General features: G+C 43.5%; 1 protein-coding gene across 27 annotated transcripts in view; it reads left to right on the forward strand.

Annotated features, from left to right (window-relative positions):
* Positions 1-1,565: 1,565 nt before the first annotated feature.
* Positions 1,566-24,607, forward strand: part of RBFOX2 (RNA binding fox-1 homolog 2) — a 267,496-nt gene continuing 244,454 nt past the window's right edge. For 14 of the 27 annotated variants that reach the window (XR_009451108.1, XR_009451109.1, XM_059681691.1 and 11 more), the window contains exon 1: positions 1,573-2,128. Coding sequence is in view for 25 of the 27 variants with exons in the window: in XM_059681691.1 (XP_059537674.1) it covers positions 1,940-2,128 (189 nt within the window). In the remaining 2 variants the exon portion in view is untranslated. Of the gene's footprint in view, positions 2,129-24,607 lie in introns of all 27 variants that reach the window. The other 13 variants (XM_059681706.1, XM_059681707.1, XM_059681687.1 and 10 more) reach the window with 5 other exon arrangements.

Below are 24,607 nucleotides of genomic sequence, written 5' to 3' on the forward strand. Positions count from 1 at the left end.
ATTCTGCCATTCGGTTGATTTGCATATTGGCCTTTTATTATATAGGATATGACACAGCCCAGGTAAAAAATATGTACTTTCTATGAAAACTAGCCTTTAAGACAAGTCCTTCAGTCAGTTTCTCCCTTCCTAAACTTCTATATAGAAATTCTTAAGTAATCCTGGTCCAACATCACATGGGCAGTAGGTGCTAAAGCCTGGATTCACACCTGGGTTGGTCTGACTCCAAAGCAAGGATCTTTATCTTTGTACTGTTCCAGCCATAGCCAGGTTAAATCCAAGCTGAAAGGACAATCATAGACCCATCTCAAAATGATGTTATAAATAATCTAATTCAGGGTTTCTTAACCTCAGCAGTATTGATATTTTTGGCTGGTCAACTGTTGTGAGGACTGTCCCATTAATCACAGGATCTGAACAACATTCCTGGCCTCTACCCATTAGAGCCAGCAAACCCCCCCCCCCCCCCCCTTGTAAAAACAAAAAATGTCTCCAGAAGTTGACAGATATCCTGGGGGAGAGGGAAAGGGGCAAAATCGCTCCTGGTTGCAAACCACTGATCTAAACCATCTCATTTTACAAATGATGTATCAAGGGCCCAAAGAGATGAAGTAACTTGTTTTAAGTAGAATCCAGGTCGTTCATGTAACTTCATTTTATCCCTATAACATACAGGCCGCAATATGGAACCTAGAGAAAATAGGTGCCCTCTTGGTCCTTACAGTCTCTTAGGAGAAGGGATTGCACAAATATCTCTAATTGTACAAACTTGATCAGAAATAAAGTATTACACAGGCAGCAAGGTGTAGAGAAAGAGAATGAGATCTGGATCTGCCATTTTTTAGCTGCAGGACTGAAGCAAGCTTCAAAAACGGGTCTGTGAACGCATTGTGCAAACTGTAACGTCCTTACAAACCTCAGGTGTTACTAAGATGATATCAGGAATGTGATAATAACTGTTCTGATGATCAGACTAAAAGCTCTCAGCATTGGGGAGAGCCTTGAAGTGGCGATTTCATTCCTGGACCTTCCAATTGTAGCTCGATCCCCATTCTTCGGCCCGAGAGGGGGCAGGCAAAGTGGCCCCGCCCACAGAGTGCCCTTCCCTCTCCTGGAACCAACCCGGCCCTTGGGCCTCTCAAGCTCCGCCTGCCTCAGGCCGTGGCCCCGCCCTCAAAGGAAACAGACTCCGCCCCCTCCGCGCCAGCTGGAATTCTATCCGCGCAGTTCCTCCGGGACAATCCTTCGCCGATGCCGGAGATTCCCGAACTTTTCCGACCTCTTCCCGACCTCCCTCGGGCGCCTGGGGAGGAGGAGGAGGCGAAGATTGCCGAGGGGCATTGGCCCCGCCCCCTCCGCAGGCTCGGTCACCACCACCCCGCCCCGCCCCCTTCGCCCCACCCCCGCCGCAGCCTCCCGCGCGGGCCGGAGTCCCAGATCCCGGTCCCTCCCTCCTCCTTTCTCTCTCCCCGCCTTCCCGGCGCTGCCACAGTGGCGGGTCGGAGGATCCCGGCCAGTCAGCTCGTTCCTGCTTCGAGCCACTCCTCCCCCAATTAAACACCCCTCCCCGCACCGCCCCCTTCCTCCCTGGGCCGGCGTGTTGTGAGGGACAGTGTGAGGGAGCGGGCGCAGGCCGGCGGGCGAGCTCCGTGAGTGCGGGAGGCGGGGCGCCAGGCGGACCAGGCCGAGGGTCGCGTGTGCGCGTGAGGGCGCGAACGAGTGTCCGCCGCGACCCGCCCGCCGCCCCGCGCTGAGGACCCGGCGAGCGCCGAGCGCCCGTGGCCGAGGGGCGCCGGGCCCGCGCGCGCGCACGCACGCACGCACGCGGGGGCGGGGGCAGGCGCGCGCCCGCCTGTCGCGACTGTCGGGGGCCGAGGCCCAGGGGGAGGTGGCCTGTCGCGGGTCGCCCGGCTCCCGGAGGCGAGGGGGGCGCGGGCGGATGGCGGAAGGCGCCCAGCCGCAGCAGCCGCTTCAGCTCGGGCCCGGCGCCGCTGCCCGGGGGATGAAGCGGGAGTCGGAGCTGGAGCTGCCGGTGCCCGGAGGGGGAGGAGACGGAGCCGAGCCCGGCCTGAGCAAGCGGCCGCGCACCGAGGAGGCGGCGGCCGACGACGACGGCGGCGGGATGCAGGTGACCGCGCGGGACGGGCATCCCGTTACGGCGGGGGGGCGGCGCGGGGCCCGGTGGGGCGGGGGGCAGGGGGGCGGCGGCCGGGGCTCCCGCGGCGTGGAGCGGGGAGGGCTCTAGGGATCCTGGAGGTGGGAGGGGGCCGGTCGGGGCCTGGTGGAAAGGTCGGGGAGCTCGGCTTGGACGCGAGGGTGCAGGAGGACCCTGGTGTGGCCACGAGGGTCCTGACTCCAGAGGGGACGAGGGGACACGACGCGTGGGTAGGTGTGTTGGGGAGATCGAACATGGTTGAGATGGATTCCATTTCTCCCAACCCTTCCTTGGTGCCTGGGGGTGGAGAGGGAGCCGGGGGTCCTGAGTCTGCTTCCCAGAGCGCCGCCGGGCTGAGCCGAGGCCGAGGGGGCGGGGGTGGGCCCCCTCCCGGGAAGGAGCACCGTGCTGGCAGTCCCCGACCCACCCTGGGGCGAGGAAGGGAGTGGCGTGTACCGGAGTGGAGTGAGAAGCGAGGCAACTCCTCGAGAGCCCGAAAGGGGATGTGGCTTAGCGTGCGGCTTCAATCACAGGGAGAGTGGCCGTGTTGTGGGGACAGCGTGGCGCTCGGGCACATCCTTCACTCTGTGGCGCTTGCTGATGGGTCTGCAGAGAGTCCAGGACAAGTCCCTCCTGTACCTCGTCAGTTGCATCCCCTACAGAGAGCTGGGCATGGGCTACAGTGTTCTGGGACATACAGGGGAGTTTATTGGGCTGTTCGGAGCCGGGATTCTGAGTTGTGGACTCCAGGATAAGGTGGTTGACCTGGGTAGGGAATGGGAGCTAGAGTGATGATGCCAGTCGACTTTGTAATTTGCGGAAGAGCATGAAACCTTCGTAGGTTTTAGGATTTGCTCTCTGTTCAGAAAATACTTGGTGTGAAATGGGCAGGGGAGTCGGGGTGGGGAGGGCGGGGGTGAGATGGGGGGGGGTCTTACATACCAGCAATTGTGTTGACATCTGCCTAATTCTCTTAGAATCATAGAATGTTAGAAGGGGCCAGAGACATCTTTTCCAGGGGTTCTTAACCTGGATAGACTTGGAAGACTCTTACGCAAAATAATTTACGTGCACTTTTTGGTGGGAGAGAGTCAATAGTTATTATTGTTTGGAGTGCATTCAAGGCCTCAGATGTTTCAACTACCTCATTTTATAGACGGGGAATCAGAAGTCCAGGGAAGACTGGTGACTTGCCTAAGGCCACCCAGTTAGCTGGTAGTGAAACTAGAACTGGGAGCCTGGTCTTCTAATCCCTATTCCCCTGCTCTCTCCATTTCACCGCTCTTGGAAACCTCTGCAGAGCTGAGAGACTTCCGGTGCTCTGCTCCTGCTTTTCAAGGCTCTGCCTGACTTCCTGTTGGAGATGGAGCTGTATGTAAGCCTGGCAAGTTTGCTGTGCGCTTCTGGGTCTCCTTTGCAGAGGCCACTCTCTTACTTCTGTTGATTTAGGTAAAAAAAAAAACAACCCCGATCCTCTTGGTGTTTATTTAAAAATTCTTCTGTTTGCCTGCTTTTGTTCTCCATTAGAACTCTGTTAGGCTGAGGGATTGTGAGAAGTAAAAGCTTGAGGCCACAGGGAAAAAATGTAGAGGAATAGGGGGAGACTTTAGGTGAGGGGGTTAATATTGGATGGTCAGGAGGGGCGGCTGGACATTGGTGCTGATGAGCCTGTTCTGCTTGGTGTGTGCATATATCTGTGTATGTCTGCATTCATTGATTGTTTCTGTCAATCAGAGATAGTAGTGAGACTCCTCCCTTTCCTCCTGGGGCCCATTATTTGCTGGTTGCCTTCAAATTGGCTAAGGATAGTAGTGTTTGGAAGTGGAGCAGTGTATAGGGACTTTGGGGTATCAGAGGAAGGAGTGGATTAGGTCCTTTGGGTACAAATGGGCAACTTAGAACTATCCCACAGAGAATCCTTTTTTCATTCTGTGTATTTGTGGGTGTTTTATTTTTCACTGTGTGCATTTTCATTGTTGTAGTTCCAACACACCATGTCACAGAGGTATTCATATCTTCATTGATTTCGTCTCCTGCCTTCAACTAGCTGTATGGTCCTGGGGAAATCCATCCTTTTGGAGCCTCTGTTTCCTTAGTTGTAAAGTAAAGTGTTTATACAGGATGATTTCTAAGTTATCTTCTAAACAGTATGTCAAGCTCCCTGATCTTAAGGTACTTGATGCTTACAATTTAGACAACGTGGCTGAAAAGTTTTAAAAAGTGTATATATAAATGATTTATTTTTTTTTGTAAGTTCAGTGGAACAGGAGTAGAGATACCACAGGATAGATGCATGTCAAAAGGCATTTCATAATTTAGAGCCAAAATATGCAGAGGATTTGTGCCCCTGGGTCCAGAAGATGGAGATGATCATTCCTGCTGAAATGGTCAAGAAGGCTTTATGGGAAAGTTGAAATTTGAGTTATAATTGGGAATAAAGGAGAAATAATGTCCATGAAAAGATAAAATTTAAGCCTAGATGACCTATTCCTACCTCTAGGATGTTCCTGCATCATTCTGAGAAAAATTGTTGAATATTTAATATCCATTTAACTAATGCTTATTGAGCAACTGCTATGTGCTAGGCCTTGTTTTAGAGTCTAGGACAGCCGTGGGCAAACTACGGCCCGCGGGCAGGATCCGGCCCGTTTGAAATGAATAAAACTAAAAAAAAAAGACCGTACCCTTTTATGTAATGATGTTTACTTTGAATTTATATTAGTTCACACAAACACTCCATCCATGCTTTTGTTCCGGCCCTCCGGTCCAGTTTAAGAACCCATTGTGGCCCTCGAGTCAAAAAGTTTGCCCACCCCTGGTCTAGGAGATAGGGTAGTGAATTAAACTAAAGATCCTACCCTCATGGAATTCTAATCGAAAGAGACAGATAATAAAGAAGTGAACAACTATTAGATGGTGGTAAGTTGCTAAAAAGAAATAGAAAGCAGGTAAAGGGATAGAGAGTAATGACGAAGATGGTCAGGGAAGGCCTCTCTGTTAGGTGACCTTTGAATGGAGTGAGGGGATGGGCCATTCAGATGTTTGAGGGAAGAGGGTTCAGGTAGAGGAACTGTGGGTACCCAGGCAGTTGCATCTTCTAAAGCTAGGGTACTGACTCTCTCTTTAATGTCCTGGGGGTAGAGACTGGTGTAGCTGGAGCAGAAAGAGCAGGGGTTTGGCAGCCTTAGGAGAGGATATCAACGGTGTAGAAATGTCATAGGCCATATGTAAGTAACACTTTAAAAATCCTTAGTGTGGCCGATCTTTTTGGTATATGGGTTATTATTTATTTATTAATTATTTTCTTAGGAAACACAAATTTATGGTCTTACAATTCTGGACATCAAAAGTCCAAAAGCAGTGTCACTGATCTAAAGTTAAGAAGTCAGCAGGGCTGGTTGCTCTTAGGGGCTCCAGGGGAGAAGCCATTCTCTGCCTCTTCCTGCTTCCAGAGTCTGCCCCAATCCCTTGGCTCATTGGCAAAGTACTCTCTGCTTCCATTGTTACATGGCCTTCTCTCTCTCTATATGAGTATGTCTTACAGCATATGTTCTTTCCTTGCAACTCAACACAAATAGAGTTTTTCTGAGGCCATAGTCCTTTTTGGGAAGCCTTCTGACAGTTTAGTTGACAACAGAGCCCATCTTGTCTCCTTTATGTATTTATTTTTTTAAAGTAGGTTTTTATTGATTTTAGAGAAAGAAAGGGAGAGGAAGAGAGAGAAAGAAACATCAATGTGAGAAACACTGATGGACTGTCCCCTGCACACGCTCTGACCCACGATTGAGCCTGCAACCTGGGCATATGCCCTGATCGGGAATCAGACCGATGACTTTTTGGTGCACAGATGATGCTCAACCAACTGAGCCACACCAGCCAGGGGCCCCGTCTTGTCTCCTTTATATCGATGATTAATTATGCATCATATATGCTTTATTGTCCCTCAGTTGTGTTGTTATTCTTGTTTCCCTGGTTAGACAGAAAGCTTCTAGAAGATGGGAATGATATTTTCTTTGTGTTTATTCTTTTTTTATTTTTATTCTTTAAATTATTTTTTAAATGTATTTACTCTTCATGCCTAACACTTTTGGGTACATAGCAAGTGCTCAATGCCTGTTGAGTTGAAGTTGAAATTGACCTTTTTTATAAATAATTAAGGGATAAAAAATAAAATGAAATTCAGGGGTCAGAGTACCTTCATGAATTCCCCAGTCTTTTAAGTGTCAAAAGATTACCCCCCTCCTTTATGTTATTTTGAAGTATGTTTATCAAAGCTGGGCGCAGTGGAACAAGAAGGGCTTGAGGTAGAAGAACCAATAGGAGAGAGCCCAGGCAGGTGTCTTTGGCTCCCTGGAAACGTTATAGGAGAGAAGTAGGCCACAGCAGGGCTGCTGTTAGCTCCCTGGGGAGTCAGAGCAAGGGGGCCTTGGAGACAGGTTCAGGGGATTAGCACAGTATGAGCTGCCACTGCCCATTGCTCCCCTGGTTGCAAGTCTCATGGGGAGAGAACAGTAAAAATGCACCCCTGAGAAGGAAAAAAAGGAATGGGCCTACTCCAGAGAGAGCCCACCAAAATTAACCCTTTTTTAAAGAAGAACGTCATTTACTGGGTTAATTTCACAAGGCTGCTTATGAAATGGAGCTGTACCTCTAAGTTGCAGATTCCAAAGCTGAACCCTGTTGAATTACTGCCACTGAGCTTTTGGAGGAAGTCATTACTTCCCAAAGTGGACCATGGAGAACAGGAGAGAGTCGGTGGTACTTATGTTGTAATCCTTAGGCTCACAAGGGGTGGGGAAGAGTTGGTCCTTTCAAGGGCAGGATCCAGAAGGTGTATGTGGGTGGAGGAGGAGTCCGCACAACCCTGGAAATAGTACAGAAACAGAGAACCCTGAGCCATGGCGCAGGAGGGATGAGAAATTCAACTTGAAAACTGGAATAGGGTTTAAGAAACCAAGTTAGTGGGTACTTGGCAATACTGTACTCTAACCTGGTGGACGGTTCACTGTATAGATTTCAGAGGTTCATTTCACTTGATGAAAGTCTGATATGTATGAAAATTGGGCTTTTTTAAAACATACCGTTGAATGAATTCGTTTGCTTATCTGTTCCAATGAATAAAAACAACTTAACAAAAATTCAGTTGTGTGCAACTTTCCAGGAACTTAGCTGCTGTCTAAAGCAAGGTGCACCTTAAGTATTATTTACAGCTTTCAGCAAAATTCTTTATGGTAGTGAAATGTTGGTATGTGATTGCTATATGACTGAATAATTGCTTCTGACCATAGACGCATAAATCCAATTTAGCTAAGTGGGTTCAGCAGTTCATATTAATTGTTGATTCTAGTAGTAGGAAGACTTTTACCTGGTCTCAGGGAAGGGGCTCCAGGTAGCCTGTAATTGCTATGCGGATGCTGTATTTTCTTGAAATAGTGTATCTTCCCATTTGCTTGTTTCTGGTTTTCTTTCCTCCTAGGTGGATGTATCTTGGGACTCTTATTTGGGTATTTGGGTGCTGAAACTACGGTAAATATAGTGCTACCATTTGAATAGAGTATAAAAGTAATGTGTTTTCCTGCCAGTGTCACTCAGTTGGTTGGAGTGTCGTGCCATACACCAAAAGGTTTTGGGTTCAATTCCAGTCAGTGCACATACCCATGTTGCGGGTGTGTACAGAAGGCAATCAATTGATGTTTCTCACATCCATGTTTCTCTCTCTCTCCCTCTTCCTTTCTCTCTAAAATCAATAAAGAACATATCCTCAGGTAAGGATTAAAAATAAAAAAGTAATGTGCTTTCCTTCCAAGTAATAATCATTAACCAGCTCATTAAAATTGTTGAATCTCTACCTGTCTTAATCTGCTCAGGCTGCCATAACAAAATACCATAGATCTGGTGGCTTAAACTATAGAAATTTATTTCTCACAGTCCTGGAGGCTGGAAGTCCAAGATGAAGGTGTTGGCAGACTCACTGTCTGGCGAGGGTTGTCCTCCTGGCTTACAGTCAGCTGCCTTCTGTTGGTGTGCTCCCATGGCCTTTCCTTGGTCTGAGTTCCTGGACAGAGAAAAATGTATCTTTTCCTCTTCTTATAAGGGCACTAATCCCAGCGTGAGGGTTCTATCATTATAATCTAATCTAGGCCTAATTACCTCCCAAGGCCCCACCTCCAAATACCATCACAGTATGGGCTAGGGCTTTAATAGATTAATTTTGGGGGAACACAGACATTCAGCCTATTATACTGCTGGAGTGATGAATAGTATTGCAGATGCAGAAACTGAGGTACAGTCACATAAAAATTACTACATTTTTCTAAAAGCCTCACAGAAGACTGCGAATGTAAAACTGGGAATGTCTTTGAGAAGGAGAAATTCAGCTTTGAATTCAGAGCAGAATTGTTTTACGGGTCTCAAGAAATTAACCTGAGTTGAATTTGTTTCCCTTCTCTCTCTCCCATTTTCTAGCCACCTTGTCATTTTTTTTCCCCTATCACACTGACATATGAACACAGCAGAAGCTAACTAGAGATTTAACTTTCATTTTGATATAAAGCAGACTGGTGCGGACAGGCCTCAAGATTACAGGACTGTGGGAAAAGAAAGCCACTATACTACTTAGTGTAAGCAACAATGTTGCTCTATAGTGAATTACTAGTTTGACATCTTTCAGGCTGTCAGTTTAATGTCTGGCTTTAATTGTAGAAACAATGAAGATAGTCATTTAATGAGTGGATTTGTTTGAATTTTTGTTGATATGCATTTGTAAAGCATAATAAACATTTTTATTCTGGGGCAGATGTGCACTTTCTTCAAAAACAAGAGGGAAGAGCATCAGAGATGATGGAAAGGAAATGGCAGTAATTGGAGCGTGAGCAAACAGATGGAGTGAGGGATGGCGGCTGCATTGGTGTTTTAGGTGGCCCCTAGGAGTATTGAGTTTCTTATTCTTCTCCCCTACAGCCCCAATACAAGCAGGCAGCTTACATGACTAAGGTTTCATGATCTAATCCATCACAGATCAGCTTGAATAAACCCATTGGCTGGCGCTGATCTAGTTAGGAGGGTAATGCAAAGCTGCTTGAGCCAGGATTGGGGCAAATCGGATCAGAACTGCCAAGTGAATCCCGGACATATTTCTGTAATTAGGGGGGAAATAAAAAGGGCGGGGGGAAGGGTTGGGTGGGAAGAAAAAGAGAAAACAAGAGCTGCTATGCATTTTTCAAATGTGTTAGGGACTCTGAGAGGAAAGTGCATGGAGGATTTGATATATTTCTTTGGAGTAGAGCCAACTTGCTCTGATTATTTGAGTCTGAACATTTTTGGTCACAAATGCTCAGAAATGACCTGTTTTAGTAGCGTTTGGAGATTCTAGTTGTGATAACTCAGGTGTGACTTCTCTGAGTGATCCCTTACTCCAAATAATATGATATGGGTTCCCTCTCAACTTAAAAGGGAGATATTATTGTTATTACCATTATTATTACCAACCTTAACATATAATTACATTTGTTGTTCATATATACTTGAAGTTTGGTGTAATGAAAGAAACACTATTTTGAATTTCTCATATTTGGGTTTGAATTCTGGCTCCTTCAGTTGCCAACTGAATGACCTTTGGAAAGATTTTTAACATCTGCACTCCTGTTTACACATCTGTGAACTGGAAGAACTAATGCATACTCTAATGAGCTGCTATAATGAATAACCGGGATTATTTAAAGAGCCTATCATGGAATCCAGCAGAAAATGTTTATTTCTTGCCTCCTTATAACCTGCTATACAGCACTCTGAGTTCCTGCTTACTGCCAGATCAGCATGGAGTGGTTAATGCACTTTCGATTAAGTGCCAGAGTTGGGAGCTACTAGAGATGAGCAATGTGTTAAACTGGGAAACCTAATTTGCTGGTCATCAGGGTGGAGGAGGAAAATGGATCTGGTCATGTGGTCTCTCTAGTTAGGAAGAGGAGACATTAGCTAAGGACTGAAGGGACTACTGAAGTATTTTAGGGCCTGCATCAGGCATGTGGACATTTCATGGAACCTGTGGGATCTTTCCTGGGAGAGTGGGTGACCGTTATACACTGGCTCTTTTGGTGGTATATGTTTGTGTTTCAAACTTTATAAGGTTTGTTGGTTAAATATGTTGCATCAAATAGATGGTATCTTTTCTCACTTTGGTTTGTGGAAATTAAGTTGGGATGCTTTTGTCTCTTGTGGTCTCTTTCCAGTGTCTTTAAACCCACCCTTAACAGTCATCCATCTGAAACAGCTTAAAATCATTTGATAGCTTGTCTTTGACTTCAGGATAAAGTCCATTCTCTGTTTGGCCTACCAGGTCCTGATTGCTGCCTGACTTTCCTCATCTCTTTCTACACTCCACTTCCAAGTTCATGTTCAGAGGCTTGTAGTTTTCTGAGCACACTGCCACCCCAGTTAATTCAGGCCTCTTGTTTCTGTTCCTTCAGCGTGCAGTTCTGCCTCCCATCTCTCATTTGTAAGGCTCAATCTTCAAGAATCATTTGGGATATTGATTCCTACTGGATGCCTTTTGTATTGGCTCCCCCCCCCCCCCCCAATTCCTGCTGGTTTCCAAAACATATAATATCCATACTCTCTTTTAAGACTTTTTAGATTAACATTTACTCAAATGTCTGCCCTTCCACCCCTACCCAGACTGTGAGGTCAACAGATCTTTTGGAGGTCATAGGATTTAGCACTGTGCCTGGGGCTATGGAGCTTGCTGAACTGAACTTTTGTCTTTCTGCTTCTTAGTTGGGGCCTGCAGATGGCTTTACTTATTTCTCCAGATTTTCCCTTGGGGGGGGGTGGGGGCGGGGGACGGGGGTTGGGGGTCGGGGGTCGGGGGTCTGGCCCTTGGTCTGCTTTCTAGCTCAAGTAAAGACTGGGTGTTGTGGGATTTGTGAATGGTACCTGATCTTTTCATTGATTTCGGGTTAAAGGTGAGGGGGGGGGGTCTTTGAAAACAGAAGCTGGGGTGGAATTTAACTGCTGAATGTGCTGGGTGGGCATGGCAACCTGATGTTTAGTTTCCTGCGCTCAGATATTAATTGCATGCACGTGTGTATGTCTAAAAAGTGCCTTTGTGATGGTGTGGTTAAGGAAAATAGAGCACCCACACAAGTAAGGGGCAATTAGAGCTAAACTGTTCCAGTTCACTGGAGCAGTCTGTTGATCTGCCTTCTACATGCTGCTGAGAGATTGTGGAGTGTTGCAGTTGGCTCTCTTACCACCATTTGGGACTATGCCCATTTGATCAACTATGGACCTTAACCTTTCCCTTTCCAATCGATGACTTTCATAAGCTATCATAGCTTGTTTTTATGGATGCAGGAAAAATACCAAACTGAGATACCTCACAAACATATAAGCTCTTTTTCAGATTGCTCATTAGGCATGCTTGAAAATGAGAAAGTTTGATACAGTTCTTTTAAATCTCACCTTTGGAGATAGATCCATAAAAGAATTTTACAGGAATCATCTCTCTCTGGCCCTTGTTCTCTTCTCCTCCTTCCCTTTCAGCTTCTGATTTGTGCTCCTGTATAATTCTCTCCTGTTCTCTTGCTAGTTTTGTTGGGCCTGTTTAAAGGCAAATGAGCAGGCTTTGTAGTGCCACTGGCTTTTTGGATTCTGAGTGAAGCAGGTTCTGAGAAGGGATAAGAGGGAGGGAGAGAGAGACTGACTTGTAACATCACTTCCTTGTGATGTGATCTGCACATACGTGGCATCCAGAAATTTCAGCTGAGGATTCAAGGCACAGGACACATGATAAATACCACTTATGAATTAGATGACAATTTTGAATTGCCAAATCATAATGGTTGAGTAACTGCTTAAAAACCTATTTTCTCAAGTGTGGGAACAGAACCTTTGAAATCCACATGGGTGTGTTCAACCATAATACTTGGGGTTTTTTAGGGACCTAGGTCCCCAGATAATACCCTGGTATGTGGGATTTTTCCCATGTAGAGGACGATTCCTTGGTTTCTCCTTTGTAGGGAAAAAGAGGTTTTACACTAAGTATTGGATATTTTATTCCAGGCATGTGGTTTTTGAGGAGGCATACTGTTTATTTTTCTTTTTGGCCACATTGATTTTGTCGGATCCTAATTGGGAATATCACAAACAAAGCATGATTTATCGGGAGGGATGGATGGCGGTAGCTGTGGGACTCACAGCTCTGGGATGTGGGGTGGGGGTAGAAGCTATACTAACAGAGCTAGAGGTACTGCAGACATTGTCTGGGGGTGCTGTGGGTTTGAATGTGAGCTCCAGCTCTCGCTTGGGTTGGAACACTTTTGGAACAGAGGCTCATGAGGAGTTTTTCCAGATGCTTTATTTGAGCAGCTTTTTCCTCTGCAAAGTGAAGCTGTTTGGAGGAGGGAGTGTTAATTGCTGTCAGCCAGATGATTTCCAAAGCAGACCTATATGGATTTCATTTAGGAATCTATTTCAGGGGTGTGTGGCTTGTCCTGAGTCAAGAGGACTTTGGTTCCATTTTCCTGGAAGTTGGTGGGCTTCTATGAGCCTGCTCTATTTATCTTGGACCGTTAGGCAAGAAGAAAAGCAGCTGCATAGTTAGTCCTTGTTGCATGGAGCTTAGTTTCATAGGTCATTCTGTCTTGGGGGTTTTTATATAGTCACAGTTACGACCTTACTTTTTTTCCCCCCTCTGCAGTTCAGTGCTCCACAAAAATTCTGAGGAGAGTAGGTAATAATTTTGGGTAGAAAGCAGGAATTGTTTGGCTCCTTCCCCCACTTTCTTACTCAATTCCTCCACCCCACCCACCCCCAATCCTTTGCAAAAAGAATCTGCAAATGAGTTTGCTTATCCTCTCATCAGATTGGCTTGTCCCCTAATCAGTCTGAATATGTATGTGGCTTTGACAGCTTTCACCTGCTATTTCTTGGTTTCTAGGGGATGGAGTAGTAGGACTGTGTAATTTCAAAGCAAGAACTGGCAAAATTGGAAGATGTTTTGTGTTGGCTCCCAGCACCCACAAAGCTTTACTCATTGGTTTGCACCTCATACAAGCTTCCAGGAACACAGTCACTGTCAGTGGCTGGCACAGTGGGTTTGAGGACTTTGAACTTCAGGAAGTCTACACAATGGCCGCCTCTCACAGTGGGAGCTTTGGCAAAGCTTACAGGGAGGTGGTAGTACTTGTTTGGAAAGTGTGTCTGTGTTTTTATGCTGGACATCTCTGTGAGAGAGGCAGAGGCAGACTTGTTTAGAGGCTAGCGAATAGTACTATACAGCTGTCACTTAGGTGGCCTGTTGCATAAATGTTTGTGTTTGCTATCCTCATGTACAAGTTTTATCGTATGGTTTGTATGTTGTAATCATAGTTGGACTCATGACTTTTAATAAGCTGATTTGGCTCATTTTGATAACATCCTAGACTTTGAAGTGATGCTGTGTTGAGCTTAGAGGGTAATATTTCTGTTGGCCACCTCGTCCCCATCCCCAGCTGCTGCTCATTATGCATTATAGACACATCCTTTGTCCCCCTGCTTTCTGTTCTAGGTCTTTAGCTGCTTCTTGTTGTCGTAGTAGATAGATCTTTTTGCAGCAACATCATAGCTTTGAACTGGCTGTGTTTTACAATGTTGGAGATCAATTGGTTATTGTTGGCATGATACGAGGCCTTTCAAAAAAGTGCTTATCAGGGAGCATTAGAAATTTTTGTCAGTGGTATAAAAATGCTGTGATGAACAGATACCTGTGTGTCTGTCAGTGTGTATGTGCAGTTTTCCTTTATGCTTACTTTGCATTTCTCTCTCTATGAGTAGTTTGGAATTAGTGTTATCCTGTAGATTTTGCTTTTTAATTCTGGGAAGCCTGTTTCAAGAACCCTTTATATTTTATTTTCTTGAGTTTGGTGTGGGGATCATTCATCCTTTCTGGATTTTGCTTTACTATGAATCGTTTTCTGCTGTGTTAGTTTTAGGCAAATAGTAAATACTTGTTTGGTTTACCAGTATCTTAGAGTTTAAGAAACCTGAAATATTTGACTCATCCAGCATCCTGTTTTAAGGAAGGAAATTGTCTAATTCAGGTATACCAATCTGTTTTCATTGATTACTCTTTGAGAAATAATAGTTATCATTCTGGGGAAAAAAAAGTCAAGCACAATTTTCTTAACTATTGCATTGTACTTTTCATAAGCAGATGCTGTGACTCTAAATTCATAAAAAGGTATTTAGTGAAGGGTTTCCCTCTCATCCCTGTTCCTTATCTGCCCTATACCCTGTTAATGGAATGAGTAACATTGTCTCTTAGGTTACTTCTCTTTTCCTTTTACACAAACTAGCATACCCGCTACATTGTCTTGCACTTTGTTTTTTTTCATTTTCTATATCAGAGGTTAATTTTACTTTTTAATGTAACTGGGTCTATTCATGTTTATATTAATGATTTCTGTTTGTTTGTCATGCTTAGAAAAGCTTTTCCCACACTAGGATTATAAAAAATAGAATGGGCTTGCAGATAAACCTGAGTTGGAGTCCTGGCTTTATTACTTCATAGCTGTGTGATTTTGGTTAATTATTTGGTTAAGTAACTAAGCCTTAAGTTACTTGGTTAAGTAGGATTAGTGTAAGATTGAAGAGATAAGGTATGTAATACAATTATTATTCAGTTCAGGGTCTGATACATAGTAGCTTTTCAATATACAGGGTGGGGCAAAAGTAGGTTTACTGAGGTTGGTATGGAAAAGAAAATAATTAATAAATAATAATACAAGAATAAACTCTTGCATATTCACTCGCTGTAAGGCTCCTTTTGCCCCACCCTGTATAATAGCCATTTTGTTATTGTTACCCAGGCCCATGATTTTGTATCCTAGTGCTTTTTTAATTCCTTAAAGGCAGGAACTATCTCTTAATCTTTGTATCCTTGGCTCCTCCTTCAGTGCCAGGGATATATGATAAAACAATTGAGTAAATGTTGAAAAAATATGCCAACGTTTATATAATCTACTTTTTCAAATTTTAAAATAATTTTTGTTGCTTTTTCTGCAATCATCTCTTGATTTGAAGCACAGTGACTAAAATCGCACATACAGTTATTAAATTTTACAGTTTATAAAATGTTTTGACTCAGGTCTTTATTTATTCCCTACAACAGCCCTGAAAGACTGGTGACTCTGCAGATATTGAAAATAGACCTTTCTAAGCCTCATGACTAGGAAGTGGCAAAGCTGATACTTCTACCCAGATCCTGTAGCTCTTTATCCAGTGCCTTTTCCTCTGGGCCTTAGGCCCCTCAGACCAAAGAGTATGATTGCTGAGGAATGGAGTTGAATATGTATTTTCTTGTCTTCTCATGCCACATATTTAATACTGAAAACATTTTACCCATTACCTGAAAGCTGATTTATGTAAAACTTGGAAGTCAGCATTGAACCCCAGTTTCTTCAATAATTTGGATCAAGCCAGTATTTTGAATTGGGATTTTGCTAAAACTTACTGTGTACTTGAATGTGCCAAGCATTGTATTAGGGACTTTGTGTGTTTATCTCACTTTTCTGTAGTTCATATTCAAGGGAATTTAAATGGGGTAATTGTGTATATGGTGGTTTGTTATTGTATTGTCTTTTTTTTTTTTTTTTTTTTTTGCCTCAAAGTTATTCCATCTCTGATTTGAGCAAATTATAGGTCAACAGTAGATAAATCAACGGCTGATAATGGTGGGTAGTATGAAACCGTAATAGCTGAAGCCATCTAGAAGTTATCTGGAGCAGCTCTGCTTCAGTCAGAAGAAGTAGATGATGTCTTCATTTTAATGGGCAAGTGTATCTCAGGCTCAGAGAGAGTATGTGAGAATAAACAATATGCTCCAAATTTTGGCTTTAGGGCTTAATAGATTCTTTCATTTCTTAGTATTTTTTTTTTTTTTTTTTTTTTTTTACTATTCTGTGCGATTTCTCAGAGAGTTTTGTGTATGGAGTTTTTTCCCTTTATTTTTAAAGCATATAATGTGTTCACATAGGTGTGATTCATAATATGCAACAGATTGAAGAGTAAAAAGTTTCTGCCTGCTGCCCACTACCTAGTGTCTCTCCTTGCAGGTGATCAGTATGGTTAGTTATTTGGGTGTCCTTTCAGAGATAGTAACTGAATAACATTTTCTTACCCCGCTTTAAAAACTCAGATGGGAGTATTAATATGCATACTGTTCTTTGTTTTGCTTTTCTATGTATTTGGAGATCACTTTTATAGTTTAGATTTTTTTCTCTATTTGTTAGGTTTCTGGAATTGGGATTGTTCTATTTTGGTCTACTGAAATAACTAGATCTGAGTGTCTCTAGTAAGGATGACTGTTTGATACAAGACTGTTTAATAACGTTTGTGTCTACATGGTGGTTTTTTTTAGAATCATGGAATCACAGGGTGGGAGACCTAATTTGCATCTCCATTCTTTCACATGAATACCTTACAAATCCCTGACTGGTGATACCTTTTAAAGAGGCTTTAAAATATAGTAAAGATATTTCTATTTCTTCTTCTCCTACTTCTTCTTCTTGGTAGTAGTTTACCACCAACTCTTTTAAAATATATATATTTTTTAAAAAATATTTTAATATATTTTATAGATATTTAATATATTTTTAATATAATAAATATATATTTAATATATATTTTTAATATATTTAATATATTTGTAGATTTCAGAGAGGGGGAGAGAGAGATAAAAACATCAATGATGAGAGAGACTCATTGATTGGCTGCCCCCTGCACACCCCCACTGGGGACCGAACCTGCAACCCTGGCATGTGCCCTTGACCGGAATCGAACTCAGGACCCTTCAGTCTGCAGGCTAACGCTCTATCCACTGAGCCAAACTGGCCAGGCCTCAAAAATATATTTTTTATTGAGTCCAGAGAGGGAGGAAGAGGAAGAGATAGAAACATCAATGCTGAGAGAGAATCATCAGTTGGCTGCCTCCTGCATGCCTCCCTACTGGGGATCGAGCCTGAAACCCAGGCATGTGTCCTGACCAGGAATCAGACCATGACCTCCTGTTCATAGGTCGACACTCAACCACCGAGCCACACTAGCTGGGCTAGTAAAGATATTTAAAGATAGGAGTAAAATATAGGCTTCCTCAGCTTTCCACCTGCCCCAGTCAGCTATTCCTGGTTCTTTTTGCCCTAGTGAGCCCATTTTCGGTCAGATATCTTGTTTGTCATTGAGTTAGTAATGATACTCAGGATCTACCTTGAGTCATTGCATGTGGAATCTAAGCACAGTGTGATTTTACTCAGTATGACATTTATACCAGACATGTCTAAAGTGCCCAGGTTTGTCCTGATTGAATGTCAGTGCTGTCATGAGGCTGTTCAGTAATCTAGATTTTGAATTGAATTGTGAGAAAGGAAGGTTTAATTCCTTATAGGTGTTTGCATCTTGGCAGCCATAATTATCATTGGTTTCTCTTAGTCCTGTGTTTGTGGGAAGTCCTAGGATTGAGTGAATGCTTTTTTTTTTTTAATATATATATTTTTTATTGATTTTTTACAGAGAGGAAGGGAGAGGGATAGAGAGTTAGAAACACCAATGAGAGAGAAACATCGATCAGCTGTCTCCTGCACACCCCCCACTGGAGATGCACCTGCAACCAAGGCACATGCCCCTCACCGGAATCGAACCCGAGACCCTTCAGTCCGCAGGCCGACACTCTATCCACTGAGCCAAACTGATCAGGACTGAGTGAATGCTTTTGATCCCTGGAATATGCCCACTCTGCCACTGAGACTTGATGGGAAGTACATAGATATGGTTCAACAAACAGGGAATATTTTTCTTTTGTTTACGGAACATAGTGGATTCTAATTTAGACATAGAATTAAGGATTTCAAGCATAGGCTTGTTTCTAGCTCTATTATCCTTTATAGACTTCTGCAAGTAAAGATAGGAAGTAAAATTGTGCTTTTCAGAGTTGGCTTCTGCAATGCACCTTTGTCTCCACAAGAATATTATAGAGGATGTAGCATTCCAACTGTTTGGAGAATGACGCCAGTGGAGATGTCTTGCACTCTAGATGAATGCTGACTTCTATTGTATGGTCATGTTAATCTCACCCACCATACAATCTTTATGGTCCTAAGGCCTCACTGGAGTGGATTAGGTCTACTTGATTGCTATGGCCCTAAGCAGTGAATGGAAGCCGGCAGGGCACCAGATGCTGTGTTGTTTCCTCTATTGCTTCTTCCTTCACACCCGGTATAAGGTTTCCAGGCAATTGTGCAACCTGATAGCAGAAAGCGCCTGTCTTAGCAGTTGAGAGATGGGTTGGCAGGTAGCTCGAATAACTCCATCTTCCTGATAAGAGCCACTGATCCAGGCGGCTGGCTGCTGGGGGTGGGAGCTGTACTGCCAGTGCTCTACCCAGCAGGAATGGAGGTGCGGGTCTCTGGTGTTTCAGGACTCCAAGGATGTACCCACGGCAGTTTGAGAGGTCTGGCCAGCATCACTAGGGAAGCAGCACAGTTTGAGAAGCAGGTTGTACCTTACAGGAGACTGGGCTTAGAAAATGGTAGCACACAGGAGCAGAAGAAGCACCAGCATTGAAAACCTGAAGTACAAAGCCAAGAAATAGAAATGGTATTTTCTTAACCTAAAACCCAGTTGAAGAATTTATGAGTCATGTAGGGGCACAGGGATGACTAAGACTTGGGGAACGTGCAATGAGGAAGTAGATGTGTACACAGATCATTTTAATACAGTGAGGTAGTTACTCTGATCGAGGTACACACAGAGGAGCCTATGTCAAAACCTAGTGTTTTGGTAACATATCCTTTGTGTGCTACTTTATCAGAGTAATTATCACACTGTAATAAAATATTGGGTTAAGAGGACCAGTTCTGGTGTGAGATGGTCTAGATTCATATTCTGTCTCTATACCTACGTAACTGTGTCCTTTGGGCAAGTTACTTCCTCTGTGCTTCACTTTTTTATCTATAAAATGTAATAATAGTTTCTACCTCAGAAGATTGTTGTGAGTATTAAATGTAATAAATATAATTGCCTGGAAGCATGCCTGGTCCATGATAACACTATGTAAGTGTTACCTGTTATTACGGTGGTTCTTGTAGCACCAAGGAGGGGCACCAGAGACCATGGTAAACACATGCTGACCAAGGGCTGTGCAGTGTTCAGTGTTTATTGTACTTACCAAGAGATTTTTAGTACTAATTATGTCAGGCACCACACAGAAGCAAATCAGTGAAATGGTTACCAACTATGCAACTGTGTACAATATATGATAAGAATCAGTTTTTTGGCTTGGCTGGCGTGACTCAGTGGTTGAGCATTGACCTATGAACCAGGAGGTCACAGTTCAACTCCCAGTCAGGGCACATGCCCGGGATTGCAGGCTCAATCCCCATTTGGGGGTGTGTAGGAGGCAGCCAATCAATGAGTCTATCTCATCATTGATGTTTCTATCTATCCCTCTCCCTTCCTCTCTGAAAACAATCTCTCTATATAAACAGCCAGCGACCATAATGGCCGAAACTACCGAATGACCGGTCACTATGAGGCCCACTGTGGCCAGCGAACCAGCCTGATCAGGGGGTGGGGATGGCCGGCCAAACTCCTGCAGTCCCACCTCCAGTTGCCCCACCCCTGGTTGCACCCCCAACCCCAATTGAGACCAGAGCCTGCCTGCCAATTGCCTGCGGCCCCTTCCCCCAGCTGGCCCAGCCATGATCAGGCCCTGATCGGGGTGGGCTGGCCGGTCAACTCCCGCCAGCTCCTCCTCCTGACAGGTCCAGCCCCAATCCACCCCCACTGGGGCTGGGCTGGCCGGACCCCAACTGTGCACGAATTCGTGTACTGGGCCTCTAGTAAAAATATAAAAGCAGTCAGGTTTTTGGAAAGTTGTGTAAAAAGAATATTGATGTGAGAAACTTTAGTATCCCATGGCATTTTCATAGAAGGAATCTTGCACCTCCTTTTGAGTTGCATTAGAGACCCTTGAGTTTTCTTGACATTTTGAAGAAAGGCTATACTAGTATACCTTACTTTAAGGTAGAACAATACGTACCTATTTCAGACAGGTATGAATCATTCCTGATTTTTTATTATTTTTTATGATTATTTTTTAAAGTGCTTTTTAAAAAAAAATGTTTTATTGATTTTTTACAGAGAGGAAGTGAGAGGGATAGAGAGTTAGAAACATCAGTGAGAGAGAAACATCGATCAGCTGCCTCCTGCACAGCTGCCTCCTAATGGGGATGTGCCCGCAACCAAGGTACATGCCCTTGACCAGAATTGAACCTGGGACCCTTCAGTCTGCAAGCTGATGCTCTATCCACTGGGCCAAACCAATTAGGGCCATTCTTGATTTTTTTAAAGCCTCTAGGAGAAACCATTTCAGATCAGAATCAATTCATCCATCTACCCTTTCTTCATTCTCTTTCTCCCTCCCTCTTTAAAAGGAAAAAAAGAAAAGCTAATATTTAAATCAGTTTAATTGTTCTTTATATTAAAAGCAAACCTCTTATTGTGAAAAAGCCCTTTCTCTTTTGCTTTGTCATTCGTTCTTCCAACAACATTTGAATGCTTAGGACATGTTTGCCTGGGGTTACAGAGTTCAAGGAGTTTTTTATGGAACCTGTGAGGTCTATGGGCTGGTTTCTGAAACATCATCAGTACATTAGAATAAAAATTTGATCACACAATGTATTGATAAGGGAATAGGTACAGAAATAGGTACTAATACTGCTGGTGGGGTAAAAAGTCCCATAACCTCCATGAAGAGAGAGCTACTCAGCAATATTTGTCTCAGCAGTTCCATCTCTAGAAATTTATCCTACAGATACTCTAGCATCCGTGTGTAATCTGATATATATATTACAGCATTATTTGAAGTAGCAAAAGACTAAAAAACTAAAATGCTTTTTGACAGGAAATCTGTCAACTAAAATTCTATAGTCATACGATGGAATACTATGCAGCCATTAAAAAGATTTCGCGGTGTATGAATGGACATAGAAGATTCTAAAACACATCAAGTGTAAAGAAAAAAAGTATATATTGATATGCACGTAGGCACTCTTGCCAGGAAACGCAAGACTGTAACAGTGGTTGCCTTTGGGTAGAAGTACTGAGTGACAGGTACTGAGTGGCTGGGCTGCATACTAGTATATTGTTTTAAAATAATTTTTTTTTAAATATATTGATTTTTTACAGAGAGGAAGGGAGAGAGAGAGAGAGTCAGAAACGTCGATGAGAGAGAAACATCAATCAGCTGCCTCCTGCACACCTCCTACTGGGGATGTGCCCACAACCCAGGTACATGCCCTTGACCGGAATCGAACCTGGGACCTTTCAGTCTGCAGGCCGACGCTCTATCCACTGAGCAAAACCGGTTTGGGCTAAAATAATTTATTAAAATTACATAGGAATAAATATAGGACCTATTGTACTTAATTAAGATCTTTGAACTTGCTAATTTTCATAGACCAACAATAAAGTTATGTGCCAGAGTAAAAGTGTGCCAATTCTGCATACCGCAAACAAAGACAAATTGGTGCTAGTGGTGGCATAGGTTATTTTAATATCACATTTTTTGTTGGTATATAGCAGTGGTTTTCAACCTTCCTAATGCTGTGACCCTTTAATACAGTTCCTCATGTTGTGGTGATCCCCAACCATAAAATTTTCGTTGCTACTTTATAACTGTAATTTTGCTACTGTAAACAATATGTAATTATATATGTGTTTTCCAATGGTCTTAGGCGACCCCTGTGAAAGGGTCGTTCGACCCCCAAAGGGGTCGCGACCCACAGGTTGAGAACTGCTGGTATATAGGGTGTTTTCAGTGCTTATATTTATTATTAATTGTCTTACTCAATAAGGAAAAACTATCTGATTATAATGAAAATGCTGATACAAATGGTGGATAAATGTAGAGATGATTATAAATGGAAGCAATGTTGAATATTTGTACAGGATGAATGATTCAACAGCACAGTTATAAAGGGTCAAGTGCAAATCATAAAGTGAGTTGAGAAGAAACAAAACAAATCAGAACCACTACCATAAGCCTCTCCAGATTCCTTAAGAAATGTTCCTTCACTAGATATGCGCCCTTGGGTGACTTGGATTTTTTCACATTGAAATTTTATGAACTAATAGACTTAGGAGCTGTCTTTCATTCCAGACCTAACCTGATGGTAAACGAGGAGCTTCTCTATCTGAGAGGAGTGAGGACAGTGTTTCTATGGGAGCGGGGTAATTGAAGAGTTCTTATCCAGCTGGGGTGGGGTGGGCCCAGGGAGAACATTCTGCAGGAGCCATTGCTGAGGAGTGAGTGAGTGAGTAGGGGTAAGGCAGGCAAAGGAGAGTGAGGGCAGGCTGTTCAGGAGGAAGAAGCAGTTGTACAAGGACAAGGCATGAGAGGAATTGCATGTGGGTCAGTAGGCTTGGAATGGAGGCCAGGCGGGCAGGGATTTTCCCAGTGTCTGGTGGTTAGTTCATCCACTGACTGCCATCCTCTTGCAGTCACGTACCATTCTTCTCGAAGCTGACTGGGTGGTGGTGATTGGATTATCCTACCACTCAAGGAGCACCACCTCATAGTGGTAGGTGGAGTAGCAACACTGCCTTTGTTCATCCCCCACCCCCCAAGAGAGGGAAAACCTGTCCTTGATTATGTTGTATATATATGTATTTGTGCAGCCTTCCAGCAGAACTACTCGCCCCCATTTGGAGTCATAGTTGAGTGCTGCATGGAAGTAACTTGAGCCTGCTGTTCCATTGCACTGTATTTAAGTTTATGTGAAGCCCTTCCTACCATGCAGGCACACATTTTGCTCTTCAAAGCAGGAATGCTGTAACAACAATGTTTTGGCCATCAGAGGTTTTCACAAACTTTCCAAACATTGAAGTGTTTAATCTCCACAGTGCACCAGGGTAGGTGGCAGGGAGGCAAGTGACACTTCTTCACATATCTTGTATATTAGCACATTTTGGTTGTTCATGCCTCTTATGGATAAAGTTTCTCCTTTGAAGCTGAAATGTTCTATGCTTTGAATCCACTCAAAGATAACTTATTCTGGAAAGCTTGAACCAAACCTGGTCAGATGCTTCTGAGTTATGAAAGAGGGATTGAAATAAAATTTTCAGCTAAAAATAATTTTGCTCACAAGTTACCAAAAATGGCTGACTACAAATGCTTTTAAGAAATGTTTCTGAGCTACCATAAGCTAAAGGTCAAGAAAAATAAAGTTTAGAACACTTTTTGAGAAATGATTTGCTTTACTTTGCCAAGCTTCTCATTTCATAATTACTTCATGAGACAAAAGCTGGGGAGAGTGTTATGACTTAGATTTGGTGGGGACCTAAGGATTCTTTAAGTAGAACATACACAGATGCTGTCTGTGTTTGTGGGAGGCATTAGGGTTAGGTGAGTGCAGGACATTTAATTCTGAGATATTGTACAATTGCTATGCTAATTACAGTAGGTCCTCGGGTTACGTCTGAGATTGGTTCCTACAGCACCGTAAAGCGATTTTCCGCTGTAAGTCGGAACCCACCTACATAAGCACCTACGTCACTCACATGGAGCACACACACAGCAGTAATGAAGAGAAACAGTAAAAAAAACTTAAAAGAAAGATAACAATTCCTGACCTTTACTTATGGTAAATAAATAATAAAAAACATAAAGCACATATGTACATAGGTCAAAATGATGGAACTTTTTTTAAATATAAATAAATGGGAGATGGCGACGTAACCATGAAACGACATACGTCGAGACAGTCTTCAGGTGGACGTAACCCGAAGACTGTCTGTAATTTCTTGAGGCCCTTATTTCCCATTGCAGAGCAGTTTTTGCTCTCACGGAATATTTGTTAGTTTCCACAGAGAGCCAAGTGGCCAGTCTTCAGAATGTGGAATTGCCATTGCTACTCTGTCAACCTGTTAAAGCACCTCTTTGAATTTCATTGAATTGTGGATTTAAGAATCACTCAGTTATGGGAAAGCACTTTTTTTTTTTTGGTTAATCTTCACCTGAGGATATTTTTCCATTGACTTTTAGAAACAATGGAAGGGAGGGGGATAGAGAGGAGAAAAAAACATTGATGTGAGAGAGACACATGATTGGTTGCCTCCCGCACATGCCCTGACTGGGGCAAGGCTGGACTGCAACTGAGGTACATGCCCTTGACTGGAATCGAACTTGTGATCCTTCCCAAACCCAGGGCTGGGAGCACTTTAAAAAAAAAAATATATATCTTTTTATTGATTTCAGAGAGGAAGGGAGAGGAAGAGAGAGATAGAAACATCAATGATGAGAGAGAATCACTGATCCACTGCCTCCTGCACACCCCCTACTGGGATCCAGCCTGCACCCAGGCATGTGACCTTGACTGGAGTCAAACCTGGGACCCTTCAGTCCCCAGGCTGATGCTCTAT

The sequence above is a fragment of the Myotis daubentonii genome, chromosome 2 (assembly GCF_963259705.1).
Source record: "Myotis daubentonii chromosome 2, mMyoDau2.1, whole genome shotgun sequence".
NCBI classification, from domain to species: domain Eukaryota; kingdom Metazoa; phylum Chordata; class Mammalia; order Chiroptera; family Vespertilionidae; genus Myotis; species Myotis daubentonii.